This window comes from Thunnus maccoyii, chromosome 7 (genome assembly GCF_910596095.1).
Source record: "Thunnus maccoyii chromosome 7, fThuMac1.1, whole genome shotgun sequence".
NCBI classification, from domain to species: Eukaryota; Metazoa; Chordata; class Actinopteri; order Scombriformes; family Scombridae; genus Thunnus; species Thunnus maccoyii.
This window is the reverse complement of record NC_056539.1, coordinates 23,165,669-23,191,811: the sequence shown is the minus strand read 5'-3', so window position 1 is coordinate 23,191,811 and position 26,143 is coordinate 23,165,669. Positions and strand designations below refer to the sequence as shown.

General features: G+C 41.9%; 1 protein-coding gene across 3 annotated transcripts in view; it reads left to right on the top strand.

Moving 5' to 3' along the window:
* Nucleotides 1–26,143, top strand: part of dennd1b (DENN/MADD domain containing 1B) — a 108,581-nt gene that overhangs the window by 11,786 nt on the left and 70,652 nt on the right. For all 3 annotated transcript variants that reach the window (XM_042416833.1, XM_042416835.1, XM_042416834.1), the window contains exon 3: nt 9,440–9,483. In XM_042416833.1, coding sequence (XP_042272767.1) covers nt 9,440–9,483 — 44 coding nt within the window. The remainder of the gene's footprint in view (nt 1–9,439; nt 9,484–26,143) is intronic.

Below are 26,143 nucleotides of genomic sequence, written 5' to 3'. Positions count from 1 at the left end.
TTGATTGATTAAAATTTATTGCATCAGTTATACAATTGATAATATTGCAAGGTACAATAAGAATAGTCAAAGAAGAAGCAGCTATAGATGAAGAGGTGCAGGCGACTGGCTAACCTCAATGTGAGTGAACTGAAATCTTCAACACATCGTCAATGACAAACACGCAAAATTATTTTAATTTGCACATGTATTCCAATTATCACCCAGTCAATTATCCCGTTAATAGAGACTATTTTCACTTTATCGATTTCTGCACACTGTTAACTTATAGATGTGTCGATGAGGCCAAATTATATTTAAAGCTGAAATCTGTGACTATAGCAAAGATAACTGAGCATTCAGTATATTATTAGTGGAACTGTTTCACCTTGTTGTTGGTATGCAGTGAAAATGACGTCAAATGACCGGCTTATGTGAACAAAGATACAGTTTGTCTAACAACGTGCAACCCTGATTTCATTTAAAGGTACATTTGGAGAATTGCAAAGAGAGAATAGGAAAACAAATGAACTATTTTTCTTTTTCTTAAAATGGCCATCACAGATAATCCCCTAAGAAGTTATGGTTCTGCAAAACCTGACATCTTTTACATTTCCACAGAAGCCAGTTAAATTATGGAGAAGTGTGTGTGTGTGTGTGTCTGTGTATGCTTGATGTATGACGGTGGTTGGATTGTATTTTCCCAGTATTTTTTAAGTATTTCGTCCATCAGTCCTACAGAGCATTGAGACCCCTGTGAATGTCTTTAGGATTAGGCGCTATTGTAGGCTTTTAACAGATACAGATGTATTGTCATCCCTGTGGAAAGATTGGCTGACTGTCTTGACTATCTGACTGCCTGACTGAGAGCTGTCTGTCTGTCAGCCTTTGCATGTGAACTTCAAATCACAGCTCAGCAGCACCGAGCATGTAGCCGCCAAAGGCAAAGCTTTGCACTGTCATCAGCACCACGCAGCTGCCTCTGGGTGCTGTGCCATATGACATTAACTGAGATCGATCCTCTCCACACCTCAAGGAGCTGCTGTGCTACACACAGTGTTTTCTCTGATGCTGCAACCATCACCTCAAAGACTAGAAAAGGAACTCTCCCCTAAGCATCTGTAACTGACTGACAATGACCTGATCACCAGCTTTTCTTAAACTTTATAACTTTAAAACTACATTTTGTCAGACTCATCAAACTAAGGCGCCATTTTCCTGTCAGACGAGACCCCGCCAAATAAACAAAACAACTAAAAAAAACATGGATTCCTACCTGACAGTTAGAGTTTTTGTAAAAGTGTAAATTTATGTAGATGTTAATGGATGTCGTTTTTGACTAAAGCAGATGGTTGGACCATATGGAGAAAAACATGTGATTACATGAAGAAATGTTGGTTTTTCAGCCCGCCAGCTAACAACCAGTGATGGAATCATCACCATAAACCTGTACCGGTCCCCGTCTATTTGGAAATAAAAATGGGTCATATCTCGGATTTCTAATATCTGGTTATATCTCATATTTTACTTGGGATTACTACCTTAATGTCAGCACTTGATTTGTGTTATTCTGCAGCAACTGAACATCATACAGTGAGGATAAAGTTGGAGAGTAGTCTGTCTCAGGAGATACCGGTTTGTTTTTTTCGTAGCTTAGGAGGCTAACAACCCTCCCAACAAACATGCTGTCTGTGTGTTGTGTTGAAGATGCAGTCATGCAGAGCCGGTGTTTGACATAATGTTGGACCAGTATGGAATCTGACTGGGAATATCAACGCTGATATGTGGTGATACACAGGGGCTGTCACAAAGGTTGCATCCATATGCTGTGCCACTCATTCGTGAAGCTGTGAAATTGGGTTGCATCCCAACTAGCCTGGAGACAGTATCGCTTTCACTTCTATCTTTCCGTCTCTCTGTCTCCCGATCTCTCCACCTCGTCTCCCCCTCTTTCTCTCTCCCTCTCCCTTTCCCTCTCTCTCTCTCTCGCAGCTCATCTCACTGAAGCATTTTTCTCACATAGCCGGGAAGACGAAACAACTAATGTGGCATTAATAGGGTCACATCATCTCCATGCAGCTCTTTCTTTCTTCTTCTTCCAGTGAGGCTGAGGCTGTTGTTTATCTTCTTCAGATTATGCAGAAATGGCTTAGAAAATCCCCCAGGCCGGCATCTCTGAAGCTTTCCGGTTGATTTTTTGGCTGGTAAAGCAGGCTCTACCTTAGAGGTTGTTTTTCTTTTTGTTGATTCAAACTATTTTCAAGTATTGAAATTAAATTTTATCACTCCTTTGCATATCTAGGCCTATTTCTAGAGCTAATCTAGAACGATGATGTATTTGTATGGGCCTGTTGTAAGAAATTATGTATTCTTTAGTGTGTTTTTAATCAGCATTTTCTGTTTGTGTTTAGATATAATGAGCAATTTAATATGAAACATAAATCTGTTGTAATTTAATCCAGGTATTTCATGATTTACCTCAGGCTTTCACCATTTCTATCAGTCCCCAGCCCTCATGTGTAACAACATAGTGTGACCAATCAGTATTAGTTAAACTTAAGGACCATATCATCGTTTAAGAAGTTTCTCTTTTCTCAAAACCTCTGCTCACTAAATCAGCATGAAATGTAATGCCATTTGCAGAGTGCAGCCTGAGACTCGATAGGCAAAAGGGAAAAAATGTTTTAAACGTCTGTGAGTGTGTTTTTCTTTCTGTTGGCCTTTGAAAGATGCCAGTTAATCTGCTTACTCCTTTAACTGTGAGCGGAGGGGTTGGGCCTCCTCCCGGCCAGAATAAGGCTACTGATCCAGAAGTAAAACGATGACCACCACAGTTATTCCTTCCTTTAGGTTGTGCAACCCCCCTAGTCTTCTTTAGCCAACCCTCTTCTCCTCCTCCTCCTCCTCCAAACCCTCCCTCAGAGGGAAGAAAGCTCCTTGTTCTGACAATAGACATTTTTTGCCATATGTTGGCTTGACATCTTCATCAGGTTCACAGCAGGTTACCTTAGTTAACTTTCACTCCACTGCCTGATGGGATTTTCTCCCTCTGTTTCTCCAATCGGCCCGGGCTCAAAGTCTAGACGGCCTCTGAGGCAGGGTCCTTCCAGCCCTGTGTCCACAATGGCCGTATTGTGGACACTTAGTAGCTTCCTCCCGTTACAGCGAACACGCTAGCGCTAAAACAATGCTTTTGTCCGGGGGCATACGAGGGGGGCCTAATCCACTACATACTGTGAAATAAATCTCTCTCAGAGATGAGAGAGTAAGCGAGAGAAACGGAGTGAATGAAATCATTGCCAAGGAGGTTAGAGTGCAGCAGTTTAACCCCTGGCCAAGAAAGAGTGAGGAGAGGAGGCAAAGGGAGCGAGAGAAAGGAGGAACAAGGAGAGGCAGGCGCTACATCCCTTCATCTCCGGAGCACGGATGGAGGAGAGGGGCTGCCGGTGGCTTTCACAGCCTCTCTTCTCACCAGAGGAGCTGCTGTTCACCATATGGGATTTGGCCTCTCTTAACAAACAGGCCCCCTATTCACTCACAACACACATTCAGTCGTTTGTGGAATAAGGTGAAAAAAAGTGCATTTTTTATGCTTTTAGAACACTGGATGGCCATGAGGGCTCGAAGTCTGTGTTTGATTCACATAGTATAGAGAATCATAAACTAAGGGCTTTCATCTAAATGTGTATTCACACTGGATTTAGGGTTAGGTCTTTTTGTGTTTTACTGAAATCTCTCAGTTTTAAAGCCAGAACATATATTCAGGCCACTGGTATTGAGCTGATAAGGAGATCTTATAGAAACACTGTGTGCCTCTGCACCGTGGGTTTGCAAAGGCTATTTTCATAGATCCATTCAAAGAAATTAAGTTGGGTTTTCCTTTTTTCGTTTTGTGACAAAATGGCTTAAAGTTAAATAACTTGCCATGCAGCGCTGGGCAGTATGAGGTTTCTGACACATGGTGTTATATGCCAACTTTTTCTTCCAGCCAGCAGCATTAGGAATGACATCCTCTGCCAACAGCTTCTTTTTAGCCTACTTGGAAATCCCAAAAAGCATAGATTTATGCCAAGATGAAGATGCCAACATTTTTCAGTTTTAGCCCACTTGGAAGCGCTAATAGACATAGATTTATGCAGAGAATTGAAGAAATAAGAGATGAAGGGGTAGGCTTATTTCTTGTTTCTCATGTATCAGTGCACACATATCTTGCTAATTTATTCTGTTTAATCCCATCACTTTTAATGATCCACCTGAGTAGGTAGGAAGAAGTGGTATCGAGAGTGGCAGAGGTCTACCTCCCACTTTTAGGCGATCCATCCATCCCTCACCTCAGCTCATCCTTCCTCCTCCCACTCTTTCCCTGTTGCCCTGCTCTCAGTTCCCAACACCCTTCACCTATTAACCCTCCTTTCTCCTCGCTTACTTTCCTCCACCGACTCTTAAAGACAGGCGTCTCAGGAATAGCCAAAACATTGATTTTTGACCATCTCAACCCCCTCCTCCCCACCCTCCACAGTATCTGTGTCACGGCTCAGGGGCTGCCTGCATGTTGCCCCCATCGTGACTGTTGGAGGTCAGCCACGCTTGAAGCCCTCAGGGATCAATGGACATGCTACTGTACAGTAAATATTCACTCCCAAGCTTGATATCTATCTGTAAACACGCTTGTACTTGTACAGTACACATTTGCACACGGACACACATGCACATTGCAGAGACCAATGGTCACCCCACCACCCTCCCACCCCCACCCCCACCTCCTGAGCTTGTCGTCACATTTGCCCACCTCCGTTCCCTTGGGTGTGAATGGAGGAATCTAACTGTGGATAGGTGATTTCAATTCAATTCTCACCCACTGGATCTGTTTACGCTCCAGCAGGGTGAAATATGCTATAGGTTGTTTTCCCCTTGTCACACTAGCTGCCACTGGTGTCACATCAAATGGACTGTTTTTATGCTGTTTGCAACAGCTCTTTATAGATTTTGTCAACTGTAGGAAATACAAGAAACACATTTTGAATGCTTTGCATTTTTGGATTCGATGGAGATTGGTGATGGAGAAGCTCAGGTCAAACAAATCAATGTATTATGCAGGCAGGCCTAACAGATCATAGTTTACTAGACGGATGTATGGATAAACAGGTGGGAGGCAGCGTTATTGCATGTTGGCATTTGTCAAAAGTATTACCTTACTGAAGTGCCCTTGAACAAAGTTGCGTAGGTGTTAACATGCATGTGTGTGCATGTGTGTGTTTATGTGCGCTTGCCTGAATATGCCATGGCTGTGTCCTCCAGAACCCCTGTGTCTCCAACTTTCTTTTGTATTGGAACTGACAGTTACCATTGTTTGTTGCATGCAGAGAATCTTTTATGACCTTGCAAGCAAACCAAAACATTTATACAGTGCACTTGTAAAATCCACAGCCTCAGCCAGTGTGTCGAGATCCCCGAAAGTCCAAATCCTCAGAGGTTGCAGACAGAAACGTATCTACTGTGGACTCATGTCTGAACATTTTTCATGACGTGTAACCTGAGTAAATTGTGACCATATATTTGTATCTCCAGTGTTTTTTGTTTTTTTTATGTGCTTAGAGAAAGATTATTTAGTACAGGCTTTGTCGGTATGTGTCACAGTTGACATTGATATTGCAGCAAGTTCAGAAATGAAATGTAGTATTTTTTTAGGCAGTATCATGCTCTACTGTGTGTGTGTGTGTGTGTGTGTTTTTGAAGGAGGGGAGGGTGGATTAACCGATGCAGGATCTGTCATGGTGACATTTGTGTCCCCTGGCGGAGCAGCAGGGGTCCTCTTCACCTCTGTAACCTTCAACTTTCAGCCTTAACCCCCTTCAGGCCCCCTCTTGCGTCCACCACACGCCCAGCACGTCTGAAGGGAGGGGTATACGAAGGCAAGAGAGTGAGAAAAATAGAGAGGGGAGGGTGGGGGGGGGGGGGTGTGCAGAAGTGAAGAGGACAGAGAGCTGCAGGGGAGGGCGGGATGAGGAGAAAGAAAGGTTGTGAGAAGGAAAGAAATAAGGAGGTAAGCATGGGAAACATAGAGGAGAGATGGAGGGCCAGAAATGAAGCAAGAACGGGGGAGAAAAAAGAAAAAAAAAAACAGAAGAATAGGTGTAAGAAGACAGTGGGAAAAGAGGACAGAGAGGCAGAATGATTGGCAGAAAAATGTGGAGGTAAGGCAGAACTGAAAGAATAAGAGCCTGTAGGACAGAAAGGAGAGTGCGGAGAGGAAAGCGGAGATATGAATGATAGAGGAAGGTGTTTGGTAGTGCTCTGAATTTCTCATGTTCTCAGCCGCACAAGAAAAGTCTTCACTGTTCTCTGCCTCCTCTGCTCTCCCGCTGTGTGACTCCATGCTGAAATGAACATACTCAGTCCACATGCATAAAATGTTTTGGTGTAAGAGTGTTGATTTGAAGTTTATTGACATGATCTTACATCCGTCTACTCTTAGAGGGTTTATATACGGCATTAGAGCGAAAACAGTTAGTTTAGGCAATTGTTTTAATAATCATTAATAGCCATTTCAGTCATTTTTCAAGCAATGATACCAAACTTTCTGTAGATCTTGGTTCTAAATAGTTTGGATGGGCTGCTTTTTGTTTTTCTTATGCAATTACAAAATTAAATCTCATTGGGTTTTGGACTGTTGGTGGACAAAACAAAAACATTTGGAGACGTCACTGTGGGCTGAAGAACATTGAAACAGGCACTTTTCACCATCCCTTGACATTTATTGACCAACAATTAATTGATTCATTGAGAAAATAATCGTCAGGTTAATCAATAATATAAATAATCCTTAGCCCTACATGCAACTCACAATTCTTTTTTTAAAAATGTGTTTTTGAATTAATCAATTTAAGGTTTTGTTCTATTAAATGTCAACCGAGACAATTAACCATCACAAGATATCACAACCAGAACCGAGGGTACTGTGTTATTCTGTATGTATTCAAGAATAAGAATATGAATATAGTCTTAGTTTAACCAGCAAATGTTGATAAAGAACTTTAAGGATGAGTGAAAATTGTTATCCATTATTAATGTTATTATTATTTTATTGATTGAACTTATCCTGTTAGCACGAAACTGAGGTCCATCCTTCCTTCCCTCAACCTTTTTTCTAGTCTTTGTTTATCTTATATCTTGTGTTTTCACCGCATCAGAAAAGCTAAATAGTAAATACTTTATAAGAGCAGTTACCCTTAAATGTGGGGTGATAATTAAATAAATGATTCATTTACAAGATGTACCCATTATAACAGCTAAATCTACTGGTGTGTTTTGAATATAGTCCAGTATGTGTTGCAGCTGCTGTCAGAACCCATCTTGATTTCGGTCACACTCTTCCTGTCTGTTCTGTCAATACCAAGCGCATTGGTGCAGTTCACTTGTGAACACGGACACTGGCAAAGTGGGAACGTGAGGAATGTGGAACAAAGTTGTTTCTGTTCAGTTGGCGCTCCCCCCCCCCCCTCCCATCTTCATACCTGCACACCTGGTCAATCACTGCAGAAAGTAGGCAGAGCTGCCAAAAGTTACAAACACTGGACACAACAAGCTGCCCCCCCCCCCATTTTCTTCTGCTCTTCTATACCTCCTGTCCCCTTTCCTCTGTCCTGTATCACTCTCCAGCAGCAGTTCCCATCCTCTCACCCAGTAAATCAGCATAAAATAGCCCTAACTGTGGCAGATCATTGGGTACAGAGAGAGAGAGAGAGGGGGGGGGGGTGGTTGGAGTTGGAGTGCAGAGCTTTGAGCTTTGCTGCTTTTTTTTTTTTTTTCTGTGCCGCTCTTTTCAAGATGGGGCCCATGAAATTATCCAATAGGATTATGTAAGGCATTATGGATTCTGCTGCGTCCTGTCATCCGTTTGTCCATTGTATTTCCCTCTCTCTCATGCAGCCTGGTGTGTTAGCCATGAAGCTACTCTACCCATTGTGTGTAATTGTATGTCCTCTATCCTGAAGTAGCCGAACCTATTCATAAAGGTCTACATTAATATTTTGGGCATATGTTTAGAGCAGGATTATCTTGTTAAAATTATTTGTGATATTTCAGTTAAGGAGGTTAACAAACCTCATCGTACATACCTGTTGAACATGTAGCTATCCTCGCACTGGTATGTGTCTTAAGGTGTAATACTTTCAGATTGTCTCTCTCTCTCTTAGCTAACCAGCTTTGTTTAGGCAGAGGTGGGGGTGTGTTGAGCCTGTAGGCCTTTGTATGTCCATGACAGTGAACCTGGCATGTGAGAGCTCGTCTCTTCAAACCCTCGCTGTTCCCGCTGAGGTCACAGGGTGACCTTGGAGCTGTGGAAACCATGTTTACCAGAGACCCCTGTGTTCAGGCAGAGGCTGGATGGCTGCTTCCATTCAACCACACAGGCCTAAGAGAAGCAAGGCTGGGCTTTTTAGTTTGGAAGCAGAAAAACTGAAAAATGACCTAGCTTTATGACAGATGCAAGTTTGTTGCAGGGAGACTCAGGCGACACTAGGCTGGTGACTTAGTAAGAAGAATCTGATGATTTATTTCGCAACGTTTGGTATATTTGTTCCATTTTTGGTGCCCATCTTCACTGCTATTATTATTATTGTTGTACTATTTTTGTCTTTTTTTTTTTATAACACATTACACACTGTTTAAATAAAAATGAACATTATAAGCTGTCTGTAACTAAAACTAATGAATATTGTCACTGTCGATTATGTAATCTATCCGTTGCTTTGATTAATCAATTAGCGGGGAGTCTATAAAATGTCAAAAAGAATAACAAATGCCCATCACAGCAAAGATTTTTTTTAAAATTTAGTCTTATCGGCAGTCAAACCCCCCCAAAATATTCCATTTATAATATAATTTTTGAAGCTGAACCCAGCTAATGTCTTGTAGTTACATGTAAATAGACTAAAATCGTTGTAATTAATCAGTTTCCTATCGATCTGCGAATCAATTAATCATCTCGGCTAATCTCTCAAAAATCACAAACCAAACTGTTTTAATTACGCCGTAAACCCTTTTAGCTCAGGTTTTACATCTCTCCAGCAAATATCCAGGCTTGTGTCAATGTAGAAATAATTAAGCAAACGAACCAGAGTTGTGTACGTGTTGATACGACTTTCTTAAATGCAGATGATTTGGTGTATAATATAAGCTATCATATCTACACTGAGAATATAGATTTGCATATTTACAGCACATACAGCCTAGACACTCTCTTGTCTTTTCACTGTGCGCTGCTGTGTGTGTGTGTGTGTGTGTGTAAGCGAGTATATAAGTCTAAGCGTGTGTGTACGTGTGTGTGTGTGCGTGCACAGACTCGCAGCAGCCACCCTTGCCCCCACCCCTCTCATTAATATGTATGTGTTCTGAGGCAGCTAGCGAAGACGGTGTGTTTCTCACCCGCTGATTAATGCTGTCTGTCAATTACCTCTAGATCCAACCGTGCTGTGGAGCTTCCCCCAGGACCACACAGACCAGGTTGGAACACACTCTGCTTTTTCATTCTTCTCTCACTCTCTTCCTCTCTCCCTCTCTCTCTCTCTCTCCAAATCTCTCTCTCTCTCTCTCGTTCACTGTTACAGACAACCTCTACCTCCTCCTCCTCCTCCTCCTCCTCCTCCTCCTCTCCCATCTCCCTTCCTTTCCTAATGCCCTCACTCACCCTGCCATCCTGTGGTAACCCCCCCCCCCCAACACCTATCACCACCACCACCACCACCACCACTCTCCTCCTCATCACTATCAGTGCTTCCTCTCCTCCTCTCTCCCTCTCTCTCCTTCCTCCTCCTCTCTGTCTCTCTCTGTCTCATTGTACGTCTGTTGCTGGTAATGAAAAGCAGTGAGCAGGTCTTCAATAACTGACGAATCAGTAATTATCATGCAACCGTGACAGGAATGCGCACCTCTGTTTTCCTCCTTCTCTCTCTCTCTCTCTCTCTCCATATCTGTTTGTATCCCTCTCTTTCTCTCTCATTGTCCGACTGTGTTCTGCTCCCTTTTGTTTCACATTTACGGCATTATTGGCTTCATTTTCAGTCTTAAAGCCAAATCTGCAGCTGTTTTGAAGTACTTCTTGGCATAGTACGTTCCTCCTAAACTAGTCGGAGGTAAGTATCGAAGGGTTGTACACACCTCAATCACTCTTACCAGGCTGGATAGTTGAAGAATCGTATTTTTCATGAGTTACCATATTAAAGGTTCATTCCAGTTTATTGCGTTTTGGATTGCATCTTTGGTCGTTTTTTCTATTTATTGTGGTAACGTTATACCATAATTATCCTTGAAGCCAATCATAAAACCTGTCAATTTTCTCAGGGGGACAACACGTGCACACACATATGTAAAAAATCTTTGGAATAATTTAAATTGATTTAATATCTTTTTTTTTTTTTCATTTAAAAGGCCTGCTCTTTACCCTTAGAAAAATATGCTGCCTCAGCAGGGTGTCTTTGTTATTTCTCTCTGGCTTCACCTTCAAAGAACAACAGTCTAGATCCAACTTGATCAAAACGATCACACGGCCTGTAATAATAAGTGTATTTATCTCTTGTGTTGTGCACATTGCTCCATAAGAAGTTGAGGTTGAATCACTCTCCTGTTGTTGCTCCAGCATGTGATGATGCCATGACTCCTGCTCTCCGCTGCTGTTGCTTCTCAGGCAGCGTGCGTGTGACAATTAGTTAGTGGAAGAATGGCAGAAGACGGGGATTTGACAGCAAAGAAACAGGACATGCAACATATTGTTTCTGTGCCAAAAGCGGCCACAGACACTAAAAAAAAAAACAGGTCCTGGAGCAAATCACTGGACTGCAGCAGCCCATCACTGGAAGAAAGGGGGAAAACATGAGAGAAAAAAAATAGAGATAAAGACAACAATATGTGTGTAGGCTAACTATCTCTCAACACAGCAGCCAAGCCACTGATTTTAAACAGCTCTCCTGCTTCTCTGATCCACTTGGAGGAATAAACGGGCTAGAAAGATGCTTCAGGCGATGTCTGCCTGCCCCACAATAACCAGAGGATGCTATGAGAGTGAGAGGTAGAGGGAGTGAGGAAACAAGAGTGTGAGCAAGAAATTACACACTTATGGAGGTAGTCACAGGGAATTGTAGTGATGGAAAAGGTCTAAAAAAGAGCAGCTGAAACCATGAAATATAAAAGCAAAAAAAAAAACAGTTTATGTGTTGACATGAGCCTGCCTCATCCACTTCTTCAACATGTCTCTTTTCTTTAGCCCCCCCACAACCTCACTTTTCTTTCATTCTGTTGTCGACCAGATCGTTTGTGTGGATAAGATGGCCCTTAAGATGGCTAGTTAGCGTGCTGTGTACAGAGGGATTGGCCCTTTCCCCCGTATACATAAAGGCTGTATTCACGGGCCTCATTACCAGGATTAGGGCTCCTTTCCTCCTTTGTGGGGCTGTAGGCTGGAGTCCTCTGTAGCCACAGACTCTGTCTCTTTCTGTGGCCCGAGCTGGCCAGCATATGGCAGCAGCAGCCAACAGTCTCCGCAGAGGGGCTCAGAGCTCAGAGCAAGGCCTCCTTTTGTTTAGGCCGTTATTGTTGCTCAGCGTAATGACATTTGTAGGCCGTAGGATCGGGGTGGAGGGGTTAGTCTACCCCAGGGGAGAAGGAAAGAGAGGGAGACAGAAAGAAGGAGAAAGAGAGAGGGAGAGGGATGGAGGGAGGGGGAGAGGCGAAGACATGCAGACAGACAGGAGTGTGGATTATGGAAATATGAATTGATTTTTTTTTTTCTGTTCTGTGGTAGAATAGAAAGCTCAAAGGAGAACAGACTGCAGGCTGGCTGGCACGCCGGGGTGGTGCTGGGGAAATATGAAGTGAGAGGCGCTTGCTCCCTCTTTCTCTTTCTCTGTCTCTCTCCTCCCTTTTTCTTTTTCCCCTCCTGCTCCCCCTATTCCTCCCTCAGCCCCTGAGACTCTTGATGCCTGGTCATCCACAGATGCCACTTGGATAGAGAGGGGAGAGATGGAAGAGAGAAAGAGGGAGGGGAAGGGAGAGGTGGCTAAAGCATATATTTGAATCGCAAGAAGGGCTTTTTTTTTTTTTTTTTTTTTTTTTCCAAATGAAGCAGACAGATGGAAATCTGTCCATTTCTTCTCAGATCTCATCCCAAAGTTGTGGAAAAAACGCAGCAGAGTGAACACACACACACACACACACACACAGTCACACAGTCACACACAGAAAATGGTTCTGCCAGTTAATTCTAGCTAACCACAGTGTGGTGTATAGAAGACCCACTTCTCTGTATAGAACAGAGGATAATATGATAAACATTCAGCAAGTTCCACAAACAGACGACCATTTGAAAACTTGAACAGACTGTGAGCAACTCCACAATATTTAAAAATGTAAAAATTGGAATCTGCTGCTCTTCTCAGCCCTAAATCATAGGCAGAAACATATTTTAATGGTTGACAGGCTCCAACAGTAACAATTTATTCATATTTTTATTTTCACATAAATCCGCATTTGTGTTTCTGTTTATTTATTTAGTTTTGGGTCGTCATGATGTTTGCTATGTCATTTTCAGTGAATTTGGCCGCTGTCAGCCCAACGTGGAATTAACGGATTTAACAGACAAGTAATCAAGTCTAATCTCCAGGATCGTAACGGTGTGTGCTGTAGATTATGTCGTAATATCACCAGTCCAGACTCTACCCAGAGTGTCATTTCATCCTTCTGTAGAATTGTATCTCATTGGGAGTCTGATAACCTTGATTCAGAGTTGGAACGGGTTCATCATTGTATTTCTGAAGGAGATCAGACATTCAAAACCAGAGAATCCATCACAAGTTATTTGGATATTCATAGATGCTTATAATGGTGTAAGTAACAAAGGGATTATTGGCAAATTATACAAGGGTATCACCTCAATAAACTAAACTCAACAATATAAGGCAATGTCGGGAGAAGAAGAGGTAAGAATGGAAATACCTGATGAGGTGTGGCGACAAGCCTGGGGAAGTATATTAACACTAAATGAACTGGGACCCAGTACTCTTGCTGGAGGGAGTGTGGATCAACTGGTGGACCATGCTTACATATTTTGGTATCGTCCTTATATTCAGTCTTTTTGGAAGACAGTGCAACATTTAATGTCAAGAATACTGTTGTGTTGATGTTTAATTTCTCTCTCTGATTTTTTTTAGTTATACATAAAGGTTTCTGTATAACTGATACAGTCTGTAGATTTTTATGGCTGCAAGTAAAAAAACAGTTAAACAATGCTAACTTTAGTGAAACCCCCTATAATGGACCTTTTCATAAAGACTGTCAACCATCTACACTCCATGGATTATATTATTTGACTACAGAAACACAAGGGTGAGAAATACTGGATGAAATGGGATTATTACTATCAGGAAAAAGACACCAGATTAGTCTACATTCTGCTTGTACTCTTGTTGAAGACTCCATCTTCTGTTTCTACACTGATTCTTCTTTATCTACTGGATATACTTCCCAACCGTCCTTCTCTGCTGTGCTCTCTTGCACATTCCTTCCTTACAGTTTAGAATAAGCTTTCCTCCCCCGTTTAGTAGCACATCATTCACATACATGCACTCCCATGCATACACAGAGATAACTTTTTGTTTGTTTTCTTGGCATATCATGGTTATGCGTCATTCTAGTTGACCCTCTTAGTGCTATTGCTGATGACTGTTTATCTTTTCTCCTATGTGTCACTTTCTGTCTCCAGTCCTGTCTTTTCTTGCTCTACCTTCATCATTCTCTTTCCGTCCATATTTCTTTTTTTTTTTTTGTATCCCTCTACCCCTTCTGTTCCCTTTGCATCTCTTGCTCCCTGCTGGCTCATCAACCCTCTTGTTTCCAGAAACCTAATCTCATATTTCCCCACACAAGACACTGTTGCAGGAAATTGCAAATTACATATAAACTGCATTTTTTTTTCCTGCCAGCCTGGGTTTAGCATAATATCCAGAGAGAAATAAAGGAAATAATGAATTATGAATAGATTTTACTGCAAGGTCTTCTCTCAGCTATGAACTAAAGGTGATGTTAACTCTCTGTGGCCATTCCAGACATTTTAATGGGGAACCTTTGATCTTTCCTGCTGTATACTGTATCGAGTTGACCGTATAACATGCTATTTTTCATTTATGCCAAGGCTACAGTAGGTGGAATTAAATCCTGAAAGGAAAATCTGTGCTTTGATAAGGACTCATACATTGCTATGTATAATCAGGTTGTGATATTTAATGCATTTTAGGATTCATGTTGTGAGAAAATGTAGTAATATACTTTTCCTTCTGAGCAATTTTCCAGTGACTCCCTACATTTCCTAGTTGACCTTTTTCATTAGGTTTGTTGCATACGGAACATGTAGTCGGTGAATAGAGAAATTGCTGTTGCAAAGCAAGAGTTTCCTTAGTTGAGAAACCTCAGTCACTGTTCTTATATAAAACACATTATGTCTTAATTCTACTTTGTAGTTTGGACTAATAAGCTTAGATGGAGTAATTATTTGCTTTGTCTGTGATAGAGGTCTCCTTGTATAGTCATGCAAAACAAAGAGCCCAAAAAGAAGCTCTTGCCCTTTGGTTTAGTTGAACTGACACCAATATCTGATGTTTACAGCAGATGTTTTATGCTGTGAAAGTGCCTCCTTGTATCAGACTCCATTGTAGCAGAGCTGCTAGTGTCTTAACATAAAGTCATATCTCCTGCTTTTTGGAAATTAGACATGGAAATAAGGCAAATATAGCACAGTCTACAAAATGGATCAATTATTCTGCCTGTAGCTGTGTTTTCAACAGTTTTAAATTGTTTCAGGCTTCTTTTTTTAATCTCTTAAAAATATGGTATTTGATTGTTTTTATGCTTCTTTAGTTTCACCTGCAGTTGACTTTTTTGATAAGCCGTGACTTCACACTTTAAGTCGACTTATTCTCTGTTCACGTAGTCCTGTATATCCATCTCTGCTCAAAAGCTCACTGTCTCATCAGCCAGACAGAGAGAGAGGGGACAGACAAAGAGAGAGAGAGAAGGATAGAGGAAGAGGGTCTCCTGAGGCTTCAACCTCGGCAACTCAGAGCGTTGCTCTGACATCGCGCTCCATCAGGAAGGGCTGCCTGACACGCTGTGATTGGTGGCCACAACTCTGGACTGGCCTTGGGTGGGGGGAGGCAGGGAGGAGGCTCTTTGGAAGAGAGGTCGACCGGGCGGGTGAGGCAGCAGTGGTCTGAGGGATTGAGGTAAAGGCAAGGAGCTGGTGGACATGATTGGTGGCATTAGCCCAGAGGGAACTGAGTGTTGTCCCCGAGAAAATGAGGAGATCATGGTTGAGAGTGATGGTGGTGGAGTTAAGGTGGGTGTGAGGAGATTCAGTAGCAGGGGGCCAGAGATGCTAATTTGAAAACGATGATGTGTGGCCTTCAAGAAAGACCCTGTATGGCACCTGAAGGGGGGACTAATGTAGAAAAGTGGCAGTCATATAGGTAGACGAGAGAGGAAAGGAGATGGAGAATGGGAAGTATAGGGATTAAAAAGAGATCTATGATTTTTTTTAAAAAAAAGGGTGACAGTGAACATTGGAGGGAGGTGAGAAAGTCCTGGGATTAGTAGGATAGGGAGGCAGACAGACGAAGAGAAGGTGAGAAGCATTTGGAATCACAAAATGGGACACATGGCAAAAAAGACGGAGGACAGTGAAAATCAGAGTGAGTTAGTTTGTGAGACAGAAGAATTGATAGAGTCAAAGTTTTAGTACCGCAAAGCTGGTTGCAGATAACCACCTTCATATGAGTGAATGTTTCTATTACATGAAGAGTAACCATTTCCGCTTCAAGGTCTACAAAACCATCTTAAAATACTTGTGTGATCTCAAATGTTGTCTGTAATCCAACGATAAGGGTGTTGTCTACATTTCCTGATTAATTGACAGATTTAGATGTGAAACACCACCGTTAAGTGATATAATAGGTGATATACTTTCAATGACAGAGTAATGCACCACATGGTAGAGTTTGTGTAGCTGAGTGCGGTTGACAGAGGAAGGAAGGAGATGGTTGATAACAGGGAAGGAGATGATGCTTGAGAGAAAAGTACAGCACCTCTGTCAGACCAGAGGCTTTTTCAAAGGACAAAGCCAACTTCCCCACCCATCTTCCAGAAAGACAGGAGACAGAAAATCAGTGATGTTTTGTGGCGAACTGTGAGTATTTTGTCAGCTCTTTGGCTGCTGCTGCAAGCCAGTTTTGTGAAGCTGTAACAGCGAGACACAGGGTGTGGGAAACGAAGAGATGAAAAAGATGGAAATTCATACCTTTTTTTTGTGTTTGTGTGTATGTGTGTGAATGGGTATAGGCCTAAATGTGTGTGTGCATGTATTTGTGGACATGTATGTGTGTGATGTCTCAGTGTGTCACAGGGTTTCGTCTTTCCCCTTCACTGCACCCTGACAGAAGTGTCAAACAAGGCCTCATATGATCTGTGTATGTCTTTGAGAATATGTGTGTGTATGTGTCTGGGTTGATAGTGTTTATATTCTTCTCTCTAACCCTTTTCACCCCATATCCCTGGGGTGTTCCAGGGTCTTGCCTAATGGACAGTCTCGCCCCACTAAGCTGGCCTTTGGCTCGGGCACTGAGCCGGACGCCTAACTAGGGCCCTTTGTTGCTCATGGGTCCTGATTGTGCTGACCTCTGGGCTGCCTTCCTGGGAGAATAACGGCGGTGGAGAGGGAAGAGGAGAGCAAGGGGAAGTGTTTTTATGCCTCGCTGCTCACATTTCTCCAGCAGCGCCCAATGACTGGCAAAAAGAAAGTGGTGGTGTGTTTTGGCAATAGAGTAAAGTGTTGTCGGCTGCTCGTGTTTTCCAAGCCGCAAGTGGACAGAAGCGGATTGAACTACAGATGTAGCCATCGTACAAGTCTTACAAGCTAGCCGCACTTTGGTTGCACTGCCATTCTGCTTCCAGGAGGAATTGTTTCAAAAGATTTGAGCTAAAGTAGTTCCTACCTGGTCAGTGACTCAGAGATATGTAAGTGCAATATTGAAAGTGGCAATTGAAAAGAGAGACTTTCATGAGAACAAACTACAAATATAATGTTTAAAAGATTGAATTTTTTTGACATTTAAGAACTTAAGTACTGGTGTTGGCACAGTGCAATGCACTTGGATATTCATATTGAACACTAGACAACAACCTTACAGATAAAATGAGTTTATAGAATTAAACCCAAGTGTAGTCAAGCTTCATTCAAAGCACTCTTTGTTTGAAACTGTTTTTGCGCACATGGCCACAGTAAGGGAACAGAGACTTAAGAATAGGGAACAGGGAGATTTAGTCACGTGGTAAAACATTGTTCCACCTTGTTTCATTTTGAGGTCTTGATTCTATACTGGACTTATCATGTCACGCAGCAGCAATTCCATTAAAAAAAAAAACATGCATTATATTTGTACATGCTGCCAAACTCTCAACCTATAATGGATGCAGTCACAGAGGAAGAAGTAGTATATCTACTCTTGGAAACAGGTTGTCCCTGTCAACAAGCAAACTCGTATTTACCCGTATTGGATGCCAGACTTACTCTGGCTCTGGACAGTACTCTCACACATATAACGATGTGGCTTAATTGGCGTGCATTTTTTTCTTAACTACCCCCATGGCACAATCAGCAGCCACCAGCCAGACACGGAGATGGAAGCAGTGGCAGAACAAACAGGGTGCTGTGTAAAGGGAGAGGATGGAGAAAGGGGAAGGAGAAGGAGGAAGAGGAAGAGGAGAGTGCAGCAAGGACCTGACCCTCTCTGCTAGATTCCATGTACATCTGTCAATGAGACGTCCACAGCCAAATGTTTAGGAGCCGGTGTTGCGCTGCTGCTCCCCTGCTGAGCCTCAATGTATACATTCTTTGTGTGTATGTGTGTGTGTAGGAAAGTGCATGTGTGTGTGTATGTGACGCCATGTGTTAGAGGCAGGCCCACATCAGGGTTCATACAGTCGAGCGAAGCCCAGTGGGAGCTGAAAGCTTAAAGAAGGAAATCCCCCCCGGCTGCTTGGTACACACACACACGCACACACACACACACACACGTGCGCGCGCTCTCTCTCTATCCCTCTCCCTCTCCTCCTGGCACTTCATTAATGAAGCCCATGCTTGTATGTTTGGGGCATATGCAGCTCTCTTGGCCCAACACTACAAGTGTGTGTGCGTATGTGTGTGTGCGTGTGTGTGTGTGTGTGTGTGTGTGTGTTAGGGAGTGAGACATCTCCCCCTATCACATGGTAATATATTCAGTGGAAGATCACGGCAGAGGCATAATACTGCCGCTCTCCCCTGTCTGAGCCCATCTGTGATATGTAGAAAGGACATCAGCAGGACAGGGTATTAGCACTGGAATAATGCACACTGTTATTGTTGACGCCACATACTTATTCTCCGAGCAATATGCCCCCTCACCCCATAACATAAATACATCCATTGTGGAAAAAGCAGAAAATAAATGAGTGCAATACAATGGATGGCATGTATACTACCCCAGTGGAATGTTGTTATATTGGAGGTGACTCATTAACAGCTGATAGACGGGGAATGAGTTTGGAGCTGGACAGTGGGAGGTTAAGGGGACGTTATCCCTCTTGTTAACATGAATTATTGAATTCATTCTTAATGTGCATTATATATGTTATAAAAAAAAAACTGAGGTAACATTTTACCTCTATGTTAAACTTTAAAAAGTACACGGTTAAATGCAATGGCTTCTTGGACCCTAATTTCTCAGTAACATTTCCATCCAAGGGGAGAATATAGGTAAGGTGTTGAGCTTGGTGGAAATACGTGCTGTTGAGCCCAAGCTGAGGCCTTCATTTTGTCCTCGGTTTACGTATCTGTGAGGTCCTTAAGGATCCAGAAGTACAGATTTGAAAATGACAACTATTTTCAGCCAACAGGGTTTCTGCTCTCTATAGAGGTGGCACATACACATATGAATATAAACATACATATATACCTGTCTGGTGTTGGCAAGTGTTTGAAGAAGCCAGAAGATCAATCTGCCACCTTCAACACCTCCTGAAGAAGGTAACTCTGGTAACATGGGACCATTGTTAACCAAAATAACCTCCCTCACCACAGAGACTGTGCACCAGAGGGGTCACTAGCAACAGAAACTTGTGGAGGGGGATGAAGAAAAAAAAAAAAAACATCTAGAAAGACAAAACTCCCTCTTCCCCCCCATCTCCCTCTCCTATCAGCCTGGGCAGAGCGAGCAAGAATGTGAAAATGTAACGCCCCCGTGTCAATTTGAAAGTGCACCTCATCGGCTCATGCTCATGTGCCCCTCCACCTCTCTCCATCACCACCCCCCCCTCTCTCCACCTTCCCCCTCTCAAGCAGCTCTGTTGCTTTGGTCCGGCTCTGAAGGCCGTTCTTATTACCGGCACAGAGCGCAGGTCAGAATGGCAAGCCGGCAGCATACTATTAAAGCCTAATGAAAGGAATCTCTGCAGGGTCTGAGGTCTGTAGCGGCCAGAGGAGGCTGTGTCTTTGCCCATTGTTCTTCTGCTCCTCTCCTCACTATTCTGTAGGTTTTTTTTTTTTTATTCTATCTCTAAATCTGGCTTCTCTGACATCTCCCGTCTCAGTCTGTGTGTGTCTGTCACTGTCTTTGTGTCCGTCACTCATTTTCTGTCTTTTTCCTTTATCTTGTTCTCTCTCTCTCTCACTATGCATCTTTAAGTTTGTCTTCACCTACCTCTGCAACAGATGATGTTTGTTGAGTTACCCCTAAAATATATATTGTAACTGTGGGCTCACACAAGTGCACAAGTGGCATCTGTTGCCATCGCATGTTGTCAATAATACAACAATTGCAGAGACTTAACATGAAGCCCTTGAAGTAAATATCTGTTCACTTCCTGATTTTCAAATCAAGATAGCACTGAAAAGGTTCCAGTTGAATGCCTTGTAATTATTTATGCAGGAATCACTTCTTCTTTTAATTGAAGATAAGGAATTTATTACATTGATCTCCACCAGAGAATAACCTTCATTTATGGCCCCTCAACAGGAAGGTCAGAGGTCAAGGTCACCAACAGAGCAGCGATCCTACAGAGTATCCTGCTCAAGACACAAATATGTCCTTAAATCAGGGATTAAACCCTGGGTATCACTCTCTCATTATCCTGTCTTTACAGCCTTCAGTAGCTGTGTGGTTCTTACAGTATGTTGTAAATTTTTTTCACAGGAAAATGAACATGTAGCTTTGTCATTTCTGCCATACTCTGAAACAATGTTGCATTGTCAAAGACTGGTTTACATTGACATTTTAAACCATAATATTACTCATGCAAAAATATTCCAGTAACCATCATACCTGCAGTTATTTTATGAGCTTATAAATTAATAGCATCGTCCAAGAAGATGTAGCAGGCTGGTGAACATTATTGGAAGTAAAAGATGCTGATATAGATTTTTATATACTTGTAAAGCATTGGATTAATATGCTGTGGTCTATAACATGACAGTAGATTAATCTCTGGTTCCTTTTCCATATTTATTTGTTAATTATATGGATCATACAATGTATTTGAATGTAAGGGTACTAGTATAGGAGGTATGAAAATCGACAGAAGTTGAAGAACTACGATTTTGCCCCTCTTTTTTTTCCACAGAGGAACAAAATTGCTCATTATAACAGATGCTACGTTTAGGAAGAAACAAATTTAATGTTTTTATTTCAGTGCCCTATTAAGGTGATAAACATTTACACTTTCCAAGTTTCATCTCTCTTCTCGCTCATCCTTCATTTATTCTTCTGTTCCTTATTTCTGTCTTTCTTAATGTCTTCTCATTACAGCTTTACATCTAGTAACCTATTAATATCTGGTGCAATTTAGAGATAACTGTAGAAACAGGAAGTTGTACAGGAAGTTTGTTGTTTACAGTATATTAGATCACACTAACTCACCCCCTTTTCCCCCTAAAAGCACTGATAATAGTCAACAGTTCATTAGTTGTTTTGTGCTAAATATGTATTTGAGACATTTCTTTGTGACTTTTGTGTTTTTCTCAATTTTGAACCTACAATAGTTTTAATCTGCCAGTCTACCCAATCAAGGTTTCATACCATCATACATTTTTATTCTGCATTATTTATTTTTTCCTGTCTTTCTAAAACCAAGGCTCAGCTGTCCTTGTGCCTTTACACATTGCAAATGAATGCATATCCATGCAAATTCTTAAAAAAGAAAGGCTGAGAATTTGAATATTTTGCTTAAAGCTGCACCCAGGTCGACCCTGCCATTCGGCATTTGAAAGCAGTGTGTCTGTTTGAATACTGAGGATCTCTCTTTGTCATGTTCGCCAGAGGGGCTGGGTGAGCGAACCAGCACCGGCAGGATGGGCAGAGATCGGCTGGGTAGCTGCACACAGACAGACTAATTGGGAAAAGGGGGGCGAAAGGGAGGACGAGGGGTGTTGGTAAGGGTGAGGAAAAGGTGGGGTTTGCAGGAAGGGGGGAATCTAAGATGACGACAGGGGGTTTAGGAGGGAGGTGAAAGAGGACAGTGAGTTGGGGGGTGGAGGGAAAGATAGAGAAAAGAAGGAAGGGAGGAGGTGATGAAGAGGGCACAAGAGCGCACAAGAGGAAGAGGTGAAGGAAGGGTGAGTTGAGACACTGTGGTTTCCAGCACTGATGTGTTTGTGGCCCTGCTGACTGTCATTATACTGTAGAAGCGCTGGCTGAATAACCAGGGTCCCTACCTGCTGCAATCCACTGTTGCTCAGAAAACTGCATTATACTGTGAGTTTGACAAATATGGAAGAGATTTCTTTGCTTAAATTTGCTTTTATGCAGTTATCAAACATATTCAAACTGGAAATGGTCTCTCTTAACTTTAGACCTCCAAGTGTAATTAAAGCCTATATTTAAATCCAACTGAGCGTGCACCAGTGGACATCCTCATATATAGTTTGGGATGACATTATTAATGGATTGTCCTGGGTTGTTTAAGATTTTGTATGTCATGTAGAGTTGGACTGCTGTATGCATAAAAATGAGCAGTCTGACAACAAGAAGAAAATGAACTTCACTCAAGATTCACTTACTCGCTTTTTCTGAAGTTTTCAAGCACATCTCCCGGCCTTCCTTAGCGGGTGGCGTATTCTCGGTTGTCAAGGAGAAAGGCAGAAGCATCCTGGTTATCATAGGATTTTTACGTCTTCTTAGGTAGTAAACTTCCACGTCCATGTTATGTCATCCTCCTCTATTTTGAAATAAAACTGTTTAAAGACTTGAAAATTCATTCATTTACTAACTTAATCCACCATTGTTTTTACATAGCTTCTTGATAGTAGTTAGTATAGTAGTTAATAGTATTTTAATTATTGCAGCCCTTTTCTTTCAAGAATTTCTGGCAGGACTGACAGTGGTTCACAATAGATGAGCCTAAAGGTCATGAGTTTGAACCCTGAGTGAATGTGTAAGGCCACATTCAGACCAACATTAGCTCTGCGTGAGAGAACGCAACCCTCTCGTTTATTCAGTTAAACAGAGCAGTGTCGGCCAACGACGAGGTTGAGTCTGGTGTAACTTTTACTTTTACTTTCTAACATGAATGTCAAATTTCCACCGTCAACCTCGAAAGACAAAACAGTTGCCGCCAGGTTAACTTTACAGAGTTGTGAACTCCTGTCTGTGTATTACAAACTGTTGTGCATTGTTCTGATACCTGATAAGACTTTAAACGTCTCACCGGTACCTTAAACGACACGCCTCCACCAACGCAGCCTCCTGCAGTGTTTTAATGCAGGGGAGTTTTCAGTCTCTGGCTGTCTTCAGTCCCTGCTAATGCTATGGCTTCGTACTGTGAGTTGAAACTATTACATGGCTAAGGAGAGGTTTTTACCCCCGTAGGAATAAAATAATTCAGAGCTGGTTTCATGCCCCAATCCCTTGATGACTTGTGCACATTAGCTGACCATGTGTGACACACTGCTTCAGGACTTAGCGTAGTCCACAGCTGAATCCTCGTGGAGATGCACAGATGTGTGGCGTACCATTGTGTTTTTGATTTTTGAATGCATTTAGCTACCTTCTCAGCTTTAATTGATTTCCATTCATTTCCATATGCTATGAAAAATCAACTTATAGAGGACTTGAGGTAGGTAATCCATCACAGTGAACATCTTGGCTGCATTATTTTGAGTTATGTTATTTTGTGTGGTAATGCAGCACAGACATTTCAAATCAGTCTGCACTTACAGTTACATTACCAGGAAATAATAAATTAACCTTGACAAAAATAAAGGCAGACAAGATGTTCACTGTGATGGATTATACAGTAAAAAAAAAAAACACATTCAGAAATCTAAAACAGTACAACATCACTTTGAAAACAGCTTACAGTAATGTAAAGTATATGTGAATCGTAGTAATGGGCTAACACATGCAAAAACTCTGATATGGTAAAGTCTGCTTCTAATATTGCTATACTAGTGGTACGTTTACAAATTTGCCTGCCACCAGCCTCCATTCCCTCTAAAACTACAGCCTGTATAGAGGGCTCTGGGGGCCAGGCTGCACTGAACTAGGTTGAGTTACACTGGGTAGCCAGCTAGATTGATCTGGCTGCAGTAGCCAGGGGAATATAAAGCAGGGCAGGGGCTTAAAGTCTGAGTCCCCCCAGGGAGGAGTCCTCGCTGCATGAGGAGAGGGGCATGAACTGAGCTACTTCTCTCTCTCCCTCACTCCCTCCCTCCCTCCCTCCCTCCTTTCCTCCCTCCTTCTGCCGTTGTGTCCGTTCATCGAATACCTTCCATCTTTCCGTTTCTGGTGACATTCACTGGGTCAGTCTCTCCTTCCACCTCCATCTTTCTTTTTCTTGATTTTTTTTTTTTTTTTTTTGCTTCATAATTTATTATTTCCAGCATTTTGCCATTTTACTCTGTTCTCATTCCATCCCTCTTTGCATCCCATGTTTCTGTACAGTACTCCTCTACCTCTCTCTGTTTGCAAACATGTGGGAAAGTGAATATTGCTCATGAAGTTCACACTTGAAATCAAACACCATAGCTGATGCTGTTTAGTATTTAATCTGTTTATAAAGGTCACATTTTTTTAAAAAACTGGTTCGCATCATTCTGTCCACTTGCTATGATCTTGAAAGCTGGTTTTCCCCTTTTTAGTTGATGTTGAGCGGCCAAGAGGGGAGGTGCACGTATATGTGTGTTAGAGACAGTCAAGCCGAGCCCACACAGTATGATCTGTCACGTGTGAAATCCCTCAGTAAATGCTGTACGCCTCAACCATACATAGCTTAACCAACCACAATTACTTCTAAAAGAATCAGGGGTAGAGTAGGAATAAAAGTGAAGTTTAGGCCTATTTTTAAGAGTAGAAAAGCAAGACTGTCGCCCTGTGCAGCAAAGTTTGTTGCTCTTCCCTGCTGTATCGTGCTATTCTGCAGGGGTACGGCGCAAAGCTGCACAGTGCTGCTGTGTGCTGTTGTAGTGTTGTGGTGCAGTGATAGCAGGATCGTCCGCTGGGGGAACCCAGAGCATTCTGTCTCACTGAGTGATACCCCTGTCTCCACTCACGATAAACAGCACATACACACACACACACACACACACACACACCAGCGTCTGCCAAGCTAGCAGCAGATTCCTCCCTCACCGGCCCCCGCCCCCCTCGCAAAGCTGCAAATATATTAGCTGCCTCTTTTTCTTTTGTCTTGGGAAAATGGCAAGCAGGGGGAGTATGTGTATGTGTGGTGGTGGGGGGCTTACTGTAGTAAGAAACTGTGGAAGAACACCCCCCCCCCTTTGTGCCATTCCTGTTTAGATATCCCTGTTGTATAGGGCCCAGTCATTGAGGGAGGAAAGCGGAAACAGAGTTACCAGTAATACAGGTATCATGTAGGAAACAGAAAACAGACTCGCAGATGAGGAAAAGAAAGATCGTCAGTGGCGAATCACACACAAGCAGTCTGCTTCTTTGGTTAAAACTGAAAGAGTTGCTGGAACAGCGACATTGTTGAGCTCAGCCAAATCACACAAAAAAAAACATATTAGCTCACTTACCAATTGTGGTATCTAACCATACAGATAGTTTTGGTGTTATTCACACAGATATTAAGATATTTGTCTCTTCGATGCTAGATTCAACCACATCATCTCTTTGCATCTGGACTTACTTTCTGCCAAAGAATTAGTCCCAAGGAAAACATTTTAATACTGAGGAATGTGAATACACACTGATTCCAGAAAAAACATTGTGCTTTTAAATGTCATTTTGTCATTTTTCGATTCAGTGAGCACTAAAAAATTATTTCCATTCACCTCCGTTGTATTGGGCTGGGGCAGAAATCTCAGACAGGGATATCTCAAAACCTGGGCAAATAAAACCAAGTGAGAAAATGTTTTAGTAAGTAAATAACTAGAATTGACCTTTTAACACAATCTGTGTTTTTAAACTGAGAGATATTTTTGCCTAAATCATTCGTTTGTGATAATGACTTACAATACAACAGTCAGGTAAAGACAAAAAGTGTTTTAAAGTGTGTCCCCCCCCCCCCTCCCTTTTCAGCAGTTTCCATTCAAAGTTTTTGATTTTCTTTATGCAAACAGCATTACACCTAATGATTAAATAGCAAGTGTCTACTCATAATCAGAAAAGAAGGGTAGTTGTCATATTTATGCAGGTATATTAAAGTTAAAATGATTAGTCTATAGTCTAATTAGTCTATTAGTCTATTTTGATAGACATTTTTTGAGAAAATTTGCCAAATAATCATTGGTTGTAGTTTCTCAAATGTGAAATTTGCTGATTTTCTCAGTTTTATATCTTTGTAAATGGAATATTTTTGGGTTTTGGACTGTTGGACAGAAATAAATAAAATAAACAATTTTAAGATATTACCTTGGGCTCAAAGAAATTCTGATGACAACAAATTGATAAACTGACTGATATATTGATAATGAAAATAATCATTATCATAAGTTGCATACCTAAATGTATTACTATACATTAGTAGATAAAGAAGAAGGTAGATCTTGTCTGATTTCAGATCTGTCTTACAAGGATCAGCTGTCGATTGTTTCATGGCTAAAGACAGAAGATTACGGATGTCTCTAGAGTAT